The sequence below is a fragment of the Neovison vison genome, chromosome 4, assembly GCF_020171115.1.
Source record: "Neovison vison isolate M4711 chromosome 4, ASM_NN_V1, whole genome shotgun sequence".
Taxonomy (NCBI): Eukaryota; Metazoa; Chordata; class Mammalia; order Carnivora; family Mustelidae; genus Neogale; species Neogale vison.
In genome coordinates, this window is record NC_058094.1 from 136,887,523 (window position 1) to 136,903,703 (window position 16,181).

General features: G+C 59.3%; 1 protein-coding gene across 1 annotated transcript in view; it reads right to left on the bottom strand.

The window, feature by feature from the left end:
* ADCY1 (adenylate cyclase 1) overlaps positions 1-16,181 on the bottom strand; it is a 90,409-nt gene that overhangs the window by 25,131 nt on the left and 49,097 nt on the right. Inside the window, exons 5-8 of the mRNA XM_044245717.1 lie at positions 15,956-16,083; positions 11,293-11,451; positions 9,117-9,258; positions 7,953-8,108 (exon numbers count right to left, since the gene is read on the bottom strand). Coding sequence (XP_044101652.1) covers positions 7,953-8,108; positions 9,117-9,258; positions 11,293-11,451; positions 15,956-16,083 — 585 coding nt within the window. The remainder of the gene's footprint in view (positions 1-7,952; positions 8,109-9,116; positions 9,259-11,292; positions 11,452-15,955; positions 16,084-16,181) is intronic.

Sequence of the window (16,181 nt, forward strand, 5' to 3'; positions counted from 1 at the left end):
AGGAAATAAAAGGCAAATACTAGAAAGAAAGAACCAAAACTGGCCCTGTTTGCAGATGACATGATGGTCTACATAGAAATGTCCAAGGGGAGGACAAATGAATTCCACAAGGTCATTGGATGCAAGATAAACATAAAAAGGCTATTTATTGGGGTGCTGGAGTGGCTCAGTCAGTTGGGTGTCTGACTTGGTTTTCGCTCAGGTCGTGATCTCAGGGTTGCAGGATCGAGCCCCACATCAGACTCCACGCTCAGTGGGGTGTCACCTTGAGGTTCTCTCCCTCCCTCTGCCCCTCCCCCGGTCCCACACATGCTCTCTCTCTCTCTCTCTAAAAATAGACAAGTAAATAAAGATATTTGCTAAACTAACAATCAGCACGTGACAACCAAAGTTAAAATCCAGCGCCATTTATAATCACAGGGGAAAATGAAGGACTAGATATGATTCTAACAAAACACATACACAACTCTTATGCTGAAGACGCGATCAGTTTTCTCATCATCTCCATCATTTTCGATCACATACTCTCATCAGTATCAGTGACGCTGATGAAAGACATCCAAGATCTCAGTGCACGGAGGGACACGTGTGCTCATGGATTAGAAGACATTTTTCTTAAAATCACTCAACCCAATGTTAGACTTACTGCATAGCTCATCTGATCAGGAGAGTTTGCTGCTGGAGGAGGAAAAGAACACACGAGACAGCCCAGAAACAGCCTCACACAAGTACAGGGGATGATTCTGGACAAAAGCGCAACAGCAGTTCAATGGCGGGAGGGGTAGTCTTTTCCACAAATGGCTTTGAACCAAATGGACGTCCACACGCAAAGAAGTAAATCTTGACCCAAACCTTGCACCTTATAAAAGATGAACTCAAAACGCACCATAGGTTTAACTATAAAACAGATAAGGATCAACTCTTAGAAGAAACGTGACCATCTTCGGGGTCTGGACTACAGAGAGAGCTCCTACAACACCAAACACAAACACCATTCACAAGGAAAAACATCAGTAAACTGGACATCCTCGCAATTTAAAACGTCTGTCCTGTGAAAGACAAACCACAGGCTGGGTGGAAACACGTACAAACCACACGTACAAAGGAAGAATCGAGAGTTTATCAAGAACTCCCGGAATTCCACAGCACCAAGAAATCACTCGAATGAGAAAGCAAAGCAGACATTTTCCCAAAAACAGAAGAGAAAACGATGCGGACAGAAAATAAGGACTTGGAAACGACAGTCGGCGTCATTAACCACGAGGGACACGCCAAGTAAAATCCTGAGGCGTCACTACACACCTATTGGGACGGCCAAAACGTTCTGGAAACAGTGCCGGCACCTCGGGCTGGTGAGAAAAGCCGGATCTCTCACACGTGGCTGCCGGGAACGTGAAATGGGGCAATCACGCCGCCAACGATTTGGCGGTTTCTTAAAAAAAAATGAAAATAAAATAACGAAGACCCCGCGGCGGCACAGTTGGGCATGTCCCCAGCTAATACGCAGTTATATGCACATGACACTCTGAACGTGAGCGGTTGCTGCTGCTTTATTTGCAACAGTCCAAGTGGGAAACAACCAAAAGGTCCTTCAACAGGCCACGCCAGCGGCGGTTCCCCCCCAACCACCGTGAACACGTCTGGCCACGGCCAGGAGGCAGCTGCGGAGGCGGGAACGGCCTGGACGGACCCCCGGGCTTTGTGCTGAGTCTGAAGAAAGAGCCAGGGTCACAGGGTGTATACGACACTCTCAAGTGTGAGTCACGGCACGGAGAGCTTTGGGGAGGGCGGTGGTGTGACCCCAGCACAAGGGGGACCGTGGCCATGAAGGAAATGCTCCGGATCTGGGGTGCGGCCGCCAAGATGACGCGGGCCAGAGCCACACACACCGGTCACCAGAGCTCATGCCATCATTTTGGTTCGTGTGGACGCTGGGTGAGCTGCGACCCGGGCGGGGGGGGGGGGGCGGCGCACCCTGCCACCTCCCGTAACAGTGGGTCGGGTCCCGTGAGCACCCGGCGTGCAGGGAAAGGCCGGCGGGCACCACGGCCCCTGGATCTCCAGGACGGTGCTAGTTATTCTGGGAGGAGCAGGTGTGGCCTCCGGGTCTGCAGAGGCCAACGAGGGCAGGGCTGATTTCTGGGGGGCTGCGCCGTCCTGGGCATGCAGGGGAGTCTGGGCAGTGAGACAGGAGGACCTGCTGCACCCTGACCTGCAGCCTCTTTGACGGGACAGGACGGGAGCTGTGGCCACCTCCTGCGGGTGGGATCACGGTCTCCCTCTTTTCCATATTTTTCTCAATATTCCACATGTATTTCCAAGGAAACATGTATTTCCTTGGAAAACGATTCAAAATCAAGGTTAAGAGAAAACTGTTGCTCATTTTGCTGTGGAACTTGGCTGCCCGAGTCTTTCTGCACCTGCAAAAGGGAAGGCTGGCGGCTTCAGTGCAGACCTGAACGCTGGGCTCTGTGCACCGTGACTGAGCTGCTTAACCTCTCCGCGCTCCAACCTCCTGGTCTGACACGTGAGAACAAAGGGGGCCCCCGAGGGGCGCTCTCACAGGACCTGAGACATTCGTGCTTCGGAGGAGCTGGAAACACGCTGGCCCAGACCGGGTCCTCGAGCTGGCTCTCCGTATTCTCAGTGGCGACAGCAGGTAGGTTGAAGGCCCCGTCCACATGGAGACCCAGACAAGGCAGACACATCGGGAACTATAAGCTTCTCCTGGGAAGCCGGGAAGAAAGGCCAGGCTGCGGGGTGGGCTCCTGGGAGGCTGACAGCCACCACTCAGCTCACTGACCCAGGGCAGGAGACGTGACCGGCTCTGGTCAAAGGCAAGGCTTGTGGGGACATGGAGGAGCAGGCCTGGGCAGGCTAGGAAAGCTGGTTTGGCGGCTGAAATGTACTCACCTGCTCCCCTTCCTTTCCACCAGCTGGAACATGGATGCAATGACTGGAGCCCTAGCATCTGTTTTGGGCCATGAGGTGACAGCAGACAAGCCATAATAGTATCACAGAAAGCTCTAGTGCAAGATGATTGTGAAACCGCCACATTAGCCCCATCTTGCCTGCTCTCCAGGGATATTTTAACCTAAGAAAGCTAATCTCTCATTCAAGCCACCATGACTGGGGTTTTCTTTGATGCCACGGAGCCCACTGCTCGCTAGCAGGACTTCTGAGCACACCCGTGTGTGAGGTGGTGTCCTTGGGGGCCGGTACCCATCTGCCCCTCCACTCCCAGTTGCCCCCCCCACCATGGGATGTGGGTGCTAGGAGACGCGGGTGGTGAGCTGGTGGACAGGAAGGACAGCACCTCCTGCAGCGCCCAGTGATGGCCTTGTCTGGGTGGGGATGGGCAGGAGGGCACTCCCTGGGGCTTGGCTTAGACACACTGCTCCCTAAGGCAGGAGAGCAGCAGAGACTAGCAAAAGTACCTCCCACCCACGACGCACAAGCTGAGGACGGCACACAGCGATGCATGGCCCTGCCCTCTGGGGTGCAGTCAGCAGGTGGCTGCTCCCTCCCATCCTGTACCCCCGTCTCCCTCCTTCCCTGCTCTCCGTGGTGTGGTCGACCCTCATACTGTAGAAATGCCCCAGGACCCAGGCCCTGACCTGAAGGTATCACTTCACAGGTGACTTTCTAGAAATGACGGTCACCCTGGGAACGGGTGGGCTTCCCCACCCAGGACGGGGCACAGCAGGGGGAGAGCCAGGCCTGGGCACCCAAGGCCTTGGTGAAGCAGCTGCAAAGTTCCCTCAGTGAGAGGAGCAGAACCTCTTGCTGGAACGGGCCGGACACACAGGATGGGAGGGGCACGGAGAGCACTGAGAGACCCCATGCCCATGCTCGAATAGTCCTTGCTGAGGCCTGAGAGGGAAGGATGCCACACTTGGCCTAGCTTTCCCAGCACCGTGCACACTGTCACCAGATGGCAGACCTGGCCTGAGACCCGACCACAGTCAGGGAGCGCCTGCCTGAGTCGGGGTGCCAGGTGGTGAGTGGCTAACAGTTACTGTGCCCTGGGCTGACCCATCTGGGACTGACCTGCCCAGGGCTGCTGGCGGCCACAGGGCTCACCGCGTCCACTCCAGCAACAACTAGAAGCCACACAAGAGGGGCCCACGCGTGACTATGTCTGCAGAGAGGAGAGCCGGCACTTTCCTGGGCAGAGAGCAGATAAGCACAGGCTGGGTGTACAGCTCAGGCTTCCTGACTGTGCAGCTCAGGCTTCCTGACTGTGCGGCTCAGGCAGCGAGAGCAGCTACTCAGCGTCCCGGAGACGCCAGAGGGTCCTGTGCCCCGTCCCTGTGCGAGTCAGGGAGAAAACCACCGGAAGGGTCATCTCCGTAGCTACTAAACGCAGTTTCTGAAATTGCACATCCACTCATTTGCAGAAGTGCCAACACTTGCCCACGTGGGTGGTTGCTTCTGACCAAAAGCGTCACAGTGACAGTCTGCAAAGCCAGAAGGAAAAAGAGTGCCTCTCCCGCTGGAAACAGTACGAGGTGGAGAAGGAGCCAGACACGCTTTGACCGTGCATCGAGAACACCCAAGAGCAGAGGAGGAAGTTAGGATGAGTGTCAGATGAGCTGGACGTTCTCTCTGTTAAGTTCCCACCGAAATGGTAGAAACGATGTTTGCAAAGTTGCTGGCCGGGATGGAGACACAGACGCGGGAGCGCGTGTGCAGACCCGCAGCACTGGGCAGGGCGCAGGGAGCGGTGTGGACATGGACCGTACGCCGCTCTCGCCGAGCCGGGACCCACAGACGTGCGTGTCCCAAGGCGATCATAGACGTCCACGAGCTCCGTGAGAAAAACGCTGTGAGTTATTCACGCCACCCGGGAAACAAAAGATTCACAAATGACCTAAACGTCAATAGACGTAGAATCAACAGAGTCTATCCTCAGTTTGGAGACCCCCACAGTGACATAAACATCGTATTTTGGAGGAACATTTATTAATATGAGAAACGTTTGTGATGCCGTACTGGCAGGTGACAAAACAAGTGACCAAACCACACATAGGTCATGCCGCCGACTTTCGTTAAATTCATACACGTGACACACAGTAGGCAGCGGGACAGACCCGCCCGGCGCTGTCCGGTCAGAACCCCCACCCTGACCACACGCGAGCGCGCCCGCATGGAATTCAGGCCTGGACGCAGAGGATCGGGATGCAGGGCCAGTGAGAGACCATGTCCCGAAGGGGACGCAGGCTCTGGGGGCCGTGCGGACAGTGTCTGCAGGCAGAAAGGCCTGCCCCTCAGGTCACTAGATGGTCACCTCCCCAGGAGCCCTCATTAGTGGGCCGGCCCTGCCTCTGCGCCTCTCTACCCTGTCCAGACCACCAGCCTTGTCACTGCCCTGTCCCAACCACTGGGGGGCCTCCCACGATGTAGACACTGCCATCTTGCACGGTGGGGCTTATTTTCAGTCCTCATGAGTAGATGACGATGAGGGGAAGCCGCAGGCCCCCAACCCACTACCTGCCTGTGCCTCTGTCTTGGCAGGGGAACCACCCGGGCCATGGAGGCCAGGAGTGTGGCTGGTGGGGAGGGACCAGACATGGGGTGAAGCCTGGGGCTCAGAGACCCTCTCAGCTCGGGGAGCTGTGTGCAGATGGGGAGCCCTGAAACCACAGGACGGTTGGGGGGCTTGGCCTTGGACGCTGGGGCACCGGGCATGGTGACAGGGACAATGGCAGGGGCGCACACCTGCACGGTGCATTAGGCACCCGGGAGAGCGTGAGGCAGCAGGAGTCCCCCAAAGAGGGAGGCTGGAGCACACAGAGATGAAGGAGCAGAGTCTCGAGGTGGGCGGAGCCTGACCTGGGAGGCCCCCACGCACTCAGATTCGGGCGTCAGGGGCTGGGCTAGGATCAGGATGCGGGGACAGGAGGAAACCGGCTCTGTGCTCCCAGGAGGGGCAGGAGGAGCAGGATGGGGACGAGGGATCCAGTAGCGACTGCAGGACAACAGGGAGGGAAGGGCCATACACGCATGTGCACGCACACGTTTGTGCATTCATACATGCACACACATACATGCGTGCACCCATACACTCATGTGTACACACTCATACACACACCTACATACATACACAGGTGTGCGTGCACACATGTGCACACTCATGCACACATGCACAACCCACACACAGGCACACTGTGCACCACTCATACATACATTCATGTGGACACTTGCACGCACAAACTCATGCATGCACACTCACACGCACTGGTGCATGCACAGGCATTTGTACACGCAGACATGTACACACATGCATTCACACTCATCACACAGGCACATGTGTGTGCATGCACGTGTGCACTCGTGTGTGCACACACCCATACGTGCAGGCACACGTGTGTGTGTACACTCATACATGCACACACTCACGTGGACACTTCCATGCGCACGCTTATGCGTGCACACTCACATGTCCACATGTGCACACTCATGCATACATCAGTGCCCACATCAGCACATACTTGCATGGACATATTCATGCACACTCACACGTGCATGCATGTGCACAATTCATGTACATGTGCATACATGCACACTCATGTGACACAGTGGTGCACGCACATGTGTGTGCACGTGCCTACCCCAAATACACCCTCATACACGTGCACGCACATACACTTTCAAATGCACGTGAAGCTGGTAAGAAAGTTACTAGAGGACATCCAGATGTGGGAACCCAGGCTGGGCAGGTGGCTGACCTACCGCTGCTGTCTGAGACCCGGGGAGCTTAGAGAGCCCATCATCCCTCACGAGCCAGCTACAGCGACACAGGGCGAGAGCAGGGCAGACAGTGAGGTCAAAGCTCTAAGACGGCCTGCCTCCAGTGGCCCCATCACAAACACCAGTGAGGGGAGCCCTTGCATGGGGAACACTCTTAGACCAGGGTCTGCACAAAGGAGACCCCCAGGAACACATTTGCACACGTCTACCTGCCTGGGACTTCCAAAATCCACCGAGCACACTGGCCGAGGGGAAAGCCAGTCTTGATAGAACCCACGTCAGCGCAGCTCTTCAAGAACTTCCAGCAAAATTCTCGCAAATGTGCGCTCACAGTCAAAACCACAAAAACCTATGCGGCAAGAACCCCCAGGAGTGCCTGGCAGAATCTCGCTTCTTCCCGAACAACCCCAGAACTGCAGGGATGGAGTTCCGTGTCACCGCACAATATCCCGGACGGCAGGGAAAACAGGAGCAGGTGGATAGCCGCGCGTTCTTGGCAAATGGACATGGGTCACGGACGGAGCCACACTGGGCTGGGGGGCCCAGGACATGAGGGCACAGAAGGGAAAGGGACGGCACTCCAGGCTTATCCCAGGCTCCTGGGATGCAACCCCTGCCCCAGATGACCAGGGTCTCTGCCCCTTGAGATACAAGACCAACATGGTTGAAGTGGACTCTGGGACCGCCACGGAGCAGCACTGCCCCCCAAACCCAGCAGAAGACCAGAACACCCAGAGACAGCTATGACCAACCTGAGAGAAAAGGGGGAATATCCTGGCAGCCAGGCCACAAGGCTGGCACCCCCAGGGGAGGCCACCTTCCATGGACTGGACAGCTTTGAACACAAAGAGGGGCGAGCAGGTGCACAGCAGACGACCCGGTGGTGGGGGCAGCCGGAGACAAGCCTGCCCAATGGCGCCCGGGCTCATGGGCCATCTCCAAGGCTCCAGACCTCACGGCAGAGCATCTGACCAGCACGGATAACCTCAGGGACAGCTGCTTGGGGCCCACGCACATGTTTACCCACAAAAACATGGAAGTTCAAGTTGGGAAAAAAAAAAAAAAGGCAAGACGATAGAAAGATTTATCCAGGAACACACAAGCAGCCTGGCTTTGAACAGCATTTACACTTTGGAGAGCACAAGGGGCCAGGCGGCCCTGGGTGGGGAGGTCCCCACAGGGGCAGGAGGCCCCCCTACCTTGTCATCGTCCTCGCAGGTCATGACGTTGGAGAAGGGGATCTCCGCCTTGAACATCTTCCGACAGTGCATAAGCTGCACCAGCAGGTAACACACGGTCTTGAACTTCATCCTCTTGGCAGGCTTGATGTCGGACAGGATCAGCCCTGGAAATATCTGTGCCGGCAGCCGGCACGCAGACACTGGTCAGCAGACCCGCGCTGCGCCCTTGCCCCCGGGCTGGGAGCAGGAACCTGACGGGGACAGGGAGGTCACGGGGACTGTGTGCTCAAGGACAAACAGAGGTGGACAGAACCAGCAAGCCAGGCCCACAGCACATGGCTCTCACCTACACCCAGGGCCTCTGAAAACCAGAGTGAGGCCTCAGTCCTCCAGTGGAGCTGTGGGAAGGTTTGGGGCCAGGCCACGGGGGGACCCTGGAGCCTGGACGTCACTGGCTGGGCCAGCAGCTGGCTGTGGACCGCCACTCACTCACCTCCAGGTTTCCTGCCCCTCAGACCCACCTTCCACACCCACATGGGTGACTCCTGCTATCCTGGGGTCCAGCACCAACGCCTCACCCGGCCCTCCTCCACACCACCAATACCTGCCATACCCTCCTTCCCCTTCTTCCGGAGTGAGCTTACTGAGCCCAGCCTGTCCTGGCCCGGAGCCCCCCCACAGCCACGGTCCCTAGGGCACAAGGGATAGCACAGCCCTGATCCATGGACACAGGACAGCAAAGCTTGAAGCTCTTCCTCCTATCCCACCTGCTTATGTCCTGAAGGAGTACTGGGGCCATCTGTGCCCTGAGACCCTCACCTATACCCTGTGCCCCCCAGTTGATCTCTGAGCCCCTCCCCTGTGCCCTCCATCACTACCCTGAACTCTGGAGGGACTAGCCCTCCCGAGCACGTCCAGGTCAGTTCCCTTACACAGAGCGACCTCGGGTGCCCCACACGACGGTCACAGGCCCTCTGTGTGCCCAGCACCCCGTGTGTGCCCGTGCACCCCCATCCCTGTTCTGTTTTGCAGGAGTAGGGTAAAGGCCCAGGGAGATGAGGGGAGGCAGAGGATGCAGGATGGTTGAGTGCCTGAGCGGACCCCGGGCCCCGACTGGGGGTCCACGAGCTCGCCCAGCCAAAGGCCTGGCCCAGGCCCAGGCGAGTCGGTCCCGGAGCCCACCTTCCGCCGGTGTGACGGCACGATGAAGAAGGTCTCGATGTTGTGAGCCTTTAGGAAACTGTTCCTCTCGTGCCCGTGCCCCGGCTCCACCTCATAGTCCCCGTTCAAGCAAGCCAGGGTCGTCTTCGTGATGTGGACCTTCCTGCAAGACAGCAGCACAGCCGTGCCTGGGGCCTGCGGCGGTGGCGGACACGAGGACCAGGAGGGGCCCTCCCCAGGTCACTGGGCAGCATGGGTCACCTGGGAAGAAGAGGGGGAGGGAGCCCAGCAAGGGGGGGAGTTGCGGGGGGGTGCTCGGAGCCTGTACCGAGTGCAGTGGGCCCAGCGTCAGCAAGAGCAGGAGGCAGAAGGGAGGCAATGGGGGGAGGGGAAAGGATACCACGCTGCCCCTCCCCCATACGAGGTGGGACAGCCCTCATGCTCACCCCAGTGTGTTTCCGGGTGACGGAAGGAGAAACCCTCAGCCCGCATCTCCTGAGCACAGCCACAAGCCCAGGAGCCACAGTGGCCCCCAGGACCCCACAGCTCTGGCTCCTCCCAGACACCTGAGCACGGGGCCTCGGGGCCCAAAGCCACCGCCCACAGAGAGCAAAGCACCTGCGAGCCCAGAGTCCCCACACCACTGTGTCCCCTCCATTTCCTGCAGGAAAACCCGGGCACCAGAGCACAAGAGCCCCTGCCGCCTTGTGGCTCTGGGACAGCCTCCGAGCTCTGGGCTCTGGGACACAGTCACTGCCAGCCTGGCCCTGAACTGCAAAGGGACACCCAGCACCGAGGCTGTCTGCAAGGAGGTGCACGGGCATCTGCCCCTGCACTCAGCGTCCTCCTCCCACAATAGGCATGGGGGGGCGCACCCTGCCACGGAGTCACAGAACTGTCAGCGGCCAGCGTTCCAGGCTCGGGGACGGAGCACGTGTCTCGGGTGTAAGCACACGGTGGGAGCAGACACCACCGGGGGTTCCAGCCGAGGCACAGCCTGGCCAGCCCGGACAGTCAGCCCCGGAAGCACCCTCCCTGGACAGACGGGGAGGAGATGCCCGGCGTCCACTGCCTCTCAGTCCTGTGGGACTGGAGGCCCAGTTACGTGTGTGACAGTCCCAGCTGGCAGGGGGAAGGGGACGCAGGTCTGGAGCTGGGGTGGGGGGGTGATGGTGATGCCCGCCGTGGCTCCCCTGGGACCTCTGGAGCAGGCAGAGTTTGCTCAGGACCCAGGCCCACCTCTTTGCGGCAGCCTGGCCCGTGCACCCAGCACACAAGTTTGGGGAAATCATGGCAGTACGCGGCCACAAGGCGGAGTGTGTGAGATCTTCCATTGCACCCCAGCCTGGCCTTGGTCCCTCCAGGCAGACTGCTCAGCGACTCGAGCCTCAAGGAGGAGCCCAGAAACCTAGCTGCAGAGGTCCCAGCATGAAACTGGGATTGGGGAGTCACTTGGTGAATTCCATCCTTCCATCCGTCTGTCCATCCATCCACCCACCGGAGTCTGGCCACATTCTCTGGACGCCCAGTGGCAGACGGTGGGTGTTTGCAGAATGGATGGGTGGAGGATGACAGACGGCGTGTGGGAGGGACAGGTCTGTGGGTGGCTGTAAGTGTCCAGGGGTCAGGTGCCCAGAGACGGCCAGGCCAGAGGACAGTGGCACGACCTCTGAGCCCACCTTGAAAGGCGTCAGTGTCAGGACAGATGCTGCCTGTTTCAGCCGCGTCCCCCACGGGCCATCCAGGAGGGAGGAGGAAGGAAGCATCCCAGGGACACCCGGCCTCTGGGGCAGGCAGTGGGGGACGGAAGGGACAGAGCCAGGAGCATCCCCGCAGGCGCACACATAACAGACGCACCACGCAGGCCGCCATGGGGGCGAGCGCCACTGATACTCGGTGCTGAGTATCCCAGAGCCCTCCTGCGGCCCCATTCCACTCCCGGCCACCCGGGAGCACCTGGCCTTGGCTCTGGGGACCGTCTGAAGGAGGACGAGGACAGAGGAGCATGGCACGGACCGTGTGGAAACGCACCCAGCCTTCCCGGGGGGAGCACAGGGCAGAGAGAAGCGACAGCACGAGGTGGTCCGATCACTGGGCCTCCTCTCCGTCCGCCACCGGCTTCCCGTGGGGCCTAGGGATCCCAGGGGCCCCGTGCAGGCCCCTCTGGCCCAGAGTGCACCACCTCGTCCCAACTCACCCGGGCAGGCCGGCGGCCTCCATGACATTGGCCAGCGTCACGTCATTGGACCACACGTCATACTGCCACTTGCGCAGGCCGAGGACCCCGCAGAGGACCCGGCCGGTGTGCAGCCCCACACGCATGTTCAGATCCACCTCCGTGGCCTCGGCCACCGACCTGCAACAGACACGTCGTGGGGGTGGGGCTGGGCCCTCGTCTACACCCATGAGCTCGCCCATGCAGGGGAGCCTGGAGAGGCGGGAGCACGGGACCACAATTCCCGAGCATGGCCCCAGGTGGGCAGGGCCCCAGCCCCCGGGGAACTCACAGTGTGTCCAGGCCAACCCTTGTCCCTCCACACCCAGAGCAGCCCCCATGGGACATGAACTGGGACCTCCAATCTGCTCTGTAGCCCCCTGACCCGGTCAGGAGCTCGTGCCTGCTCACTGGCTAGAGGCCGCTGTGACGACCGCCAGCAGCAAGCTGGGAACGGCCAGGGTCTGACCCCAAGCTCCAGACCTGACCCTCGAGTAGACTTTATGGGATGAGAAGTATGTGGATGTCAAAATCAGGCAGCAGGCCCAGGTGGGGAGGTCACCCCCCAGCTGGGGAATACAGGACAGCGTGAGTCCCTGCAGCCTCCGGGGATACTGCCTGCTGCAGGCAGCTCTGTGCAAGCGGTCATGTGGGGTGACCAAGGGGTACCAGGCACGCCTTCCCCAGCTCTAGGACTCGCCACCACGGTCAGAGGCACACAATGCACAAGTCAGAACAAAGGGGACATGCGGCAGCCGTGCCAAGGCCCTCCGATGCTGTCTTCCTGTGTTTTCCACTCTCCCCCAGTGGGCAGAAGTTATGTTATTACAGAAGACACTACAGCATGCTGTTGAGGAAGCAGCGGGCTCTTGGTGGGCTCCAAGGGACAGGAGTGCAACGAGGCCTCGTGGGAGGGAGCGCTGAGCCATGGGACGGCAGCCTGTCCACATGGGGCCCCATGGCAGGTATGTCCAACGGGCCTCCCCCGTCCATGGCAAAGCCCAACCAGAAAGGGCCAGGAGGCTGAGCCGCAGCCTGGGACACAGGAGTCCCATGGAGAGGAGGTCTGTCACGAGGGGAAGAGACCAGGAAACATGATACACACAGGGACGGCCCGGCGGACAAGCTGCCCTCTGTCCCGTCCCAGCATAAGATGCCCTGTGGCCCTGCCACGTGCAGAAGCCCAACCTCACCCCACCTAGGAAAGCAGGAAGCCCGGGAACTCAATGACCAATCTCCCTCCTATTTTAAGACCTGGCACTGATGTGCGTTCGCCTGACTTATTCCTAATACGATGTGGCCCAGCAGAGATGCGGCCTCCAGGAAGCCCTCCCAGATCCTCACCTCCATCCCTAAGGCCCCATCACTGGTGAGGGTTCAACAGGGTCCATCAGAGACTGCTCCCGGCCACACCCTGGCCACCAGGCAGGCTGGCGGCCCAAATGACCAGAGACTCGGGGGTCTCTTAAAACATCTTAATTAGAAATATATACACAATGGAATACTATGCAGCCATCAAAAGAAACGAAATCTTGCCATTTGCGACAACATGGATGGAACTAGAGCATATCATGCTTAGCGAAATAAGTCAAGCGGAGAAAGACAACTATCATATGATCTCTCTGATATGAGGGAGTGGTGATGCAACATGGGGGCTTAAGTGGGTAGGAGAAGAATCCATGAAACAAGATGGGATAGGGAGGGAGACAAACCATAAGTGACTCTTAATCTCACGAAACAAACTGTGGGTTGCTGGGGGGAGGGGGGTTGGGAGAAGGGGGGTAGGGTTATGGACATTGGGGAGGGTATGTGCTTTTGGGTAAATTGGAAGGGGAGATGAACCATGAGAGACTGTAGACTCTGAAAAACAATCTGAGGGGATTGAAGTGGCAGGGGGGTGGGAGGTTGGGGTACCAGGTGGTGGGTATTATAGAGGGCACGGCTTGCATGGAGCACTGGGTGTGGTGAAAAAATAATGAATACTGTTTTTCTGAAAATAAATAAATTGGAAAAAAAAATCTTAATTAGAAACTCTAAAAGAAGACAAGAGGCTTCAATGGTGAAATAAAGACCATGGGGTCTTCTGTCTGGAACACACAGACAGGACATGGACACAGGGCCTGGCAAGGAGGCCATCCAGAGGCTTTGGCTCTCAGACCCTCAAATGGGCCAAGGCGGCCACTCCGCGTGGGGAGCACACATGAGCAGGGAGGCCCCTGATTTCTAGGGACGTCCCATCGGCCCAGCCAACCCCTGCCCTCTCCCGGTCTCTGTTCCCCTGTGTACGATCCAGGACAGGCTGAATGAGCACTGACAGGCTCCGACGGCCGCCCAGCTACCCTGGCACCTCCAGGACCAAGGCCACAGCCCACGAGCCGCTAACCCGCTCCGGCAGACCCAGGTGCAGAAACACCGGGAGACTGTCCGCGAGGAGCCTGGACCACAGCGACCGGGGTGCTTCCCGTCGGGTCCAGGGTCCCCGGTGGGCGTCGTCCGGAAGTCCGCGAGTCGGGGGTTTACAGCAACACTTACTCAGGGGTCTGACGGTGGACGTGTCCTCGACACCTACCAAACCTTGTGCATCTTAAATGCATTTTCTCTTAATTTTAACTTTTCTTAGTCATGGATCAACCTCTAGTGAGAGGTGCAGAAACAAACACAACAGGGTTAAAATTTTGGAATTTTTTTTTTTTTTTAAATTTGCGAAGGAAAGGAACACAGGGAAACGTGAACAAAAAAATAGGAAATGGTGTTTCTGCTCATTTCACAGCATTTCCACTACGGCAGCCAGGAAGGGACGAAGGGCACGGGGACCCAATCCTGCCATCCGCACACCCTCACCTCTTTCAGAAGGCTCTGCCTCACGTCTGGATCCTGGTGCCAGAAGACGCACAGTTACCTGGACACTCACGTCGCAGTAAACCGTGTGTCAGGGACGGTCTCATCGAGACACATGTGCCGCGAACAGAGGAGATGGGAGAGGGGCCTCCAGAGCCACGGAGACGGCCTCCCACCCTGGGCCACCCCTGCTCTAGCCAGCTGCGTCGGGGTCTGCCAGTGGCCACGGCAGCCGCGCCAGCTCAAGGGTGGGTCCTGGAGAACAGAGCCCACACCGTCTATGCCCCCTGATCCAGAGCCACAAACCAAGACACCCGGCCTCTCGCCCTGCACGCCAGCCTGATGTGCAAGTCTGACACTTTGCAGCTGGAGGGGCCCGTGCAGAGGAGCTGCCCACACGCTTCCCGGGGAGTGTGGGCATCGGAGCAACAGAGGCTGGGTGCCCTTGGGAGAGCCCCAGCCCCGCAAGCTGCCCCCACTGCCTGGCTGGGAGCCCTGGGCCTTCACTTCCACACCAGTTCCTGGTGTGGTCCTCAACACAGAAACTGAAACCCTCCCAACACCCGCCGGACCAGGAACACAGGCTGGACCCCTCTCCAGCCTCGGGAGTCGTCAGCACCCAGTCAGGGGGCGGGGCCTGAACGCACCCGCCCTCCAGGAGATCCGTCCCCTCCCTGGTATCATCCTTGGCACCGCCCCGTCCAGTGGCAGGAGACGCCCGCCCCTCGCAAGCCCGTCCTGAGTGCACACATGGGAGAACTGTCATGTTTGCACAGTGAGCAACCCTACTGGATGTGCGGCTGGTGAGCGTCACCCCGGGGCGGAACGAGCAGCGTCCCCCGAACCTGAGCTCCCCGGAATCGCCCCGAGGTCTGCATGAACTGGCCCCAACCACCCCCCTGCTCTGGAGCTCCCGTCCACCCAGAGGACCCCTCAGCTGCAGCAGACCGCTGGCGTCCCTGGGCTGTCTTCCTCCCCCAACCCCAGCACTGGGTGTCTGTCTCTCCACCACAGATCTGCCGCCACCGGCACGGGGACCCCCTCCTGGACGCTCGTGGATGCCCCCACCCTGCCCTGCAGGGCCCCTCTGTGAGGTCAGCCCCACCACGCCTCCTGGTTTGCATTTCTCTCTCTGTTCTTCTGTGTTTCCCATACAACCGTGTGGCCACCACTTCCAGGTTCCGAGTGTGGACCCTGACACCGGTCCCAGTTAACCTCATGCCCCCGGACCACACCCACTGCTCCACACTGCTCAGAGAGGTGGCCCGTCCACCAGCTCAGCCCCCCAGCCCCATGCCTTTCCTGGACAACAGAGGGTCCCTCACTCTTCATCCCGCTCCGACAGGAAGGGGCTGGCTTGAAAGGTCCGGCCGGCCCGCGGTGCTCCCAGGAGACGCCCCTGCTCCCTTGGAGCACCCTCGGCAGAGAGCCCCCGCACACCCCTGCGCGCGAAGACGAGCACGAGCAGCCCCATTCAGTGGGACTCGGCTGGACTGGAGCCGGACCTCCCCGCTGACACCCTGGGTGTCCTGTCCGGCTAAGTGGTGAAGCTGGTACCTTCCTGCACCCCTGATGCATCCCGGACCACGCCCCAGATGGCCACAGACGAGGACACATACCAGCAAACCACAGACGAACGGTCTCAGGGCACCCAGCTCGGGCGGGAGCTCCCCCACCCCGCCTCACCATGCAGCCTGGCTCTCTGCGGCTGGGGGACTGCCGGCCCCTCGGGACAGACCAGCCAGCACAGCGCAGGCCCGCGGGGCCCGTGGAGGCGCGAGGGGGACGAGTCCTCGCACGCACTCACGTGATGGTGTCAATCATGTCCAGCCCCATCTCCACGCAGCAGTGGGCGTGGTCGGTCTTGGGCTGGGTGAGGCCCGACACACAGTAGTAGCAGTCCCCGAGGATCTTGATGCGGCGGCAGTGGTTCTCCTGGGGCCGAGAGGACAGAGCTCATATTAGTGATGCACCTGGGGCCTGGAAACGCCGGCGCACAGGCCTGTTCCCACACAGGGGTCCACCCCACCTGT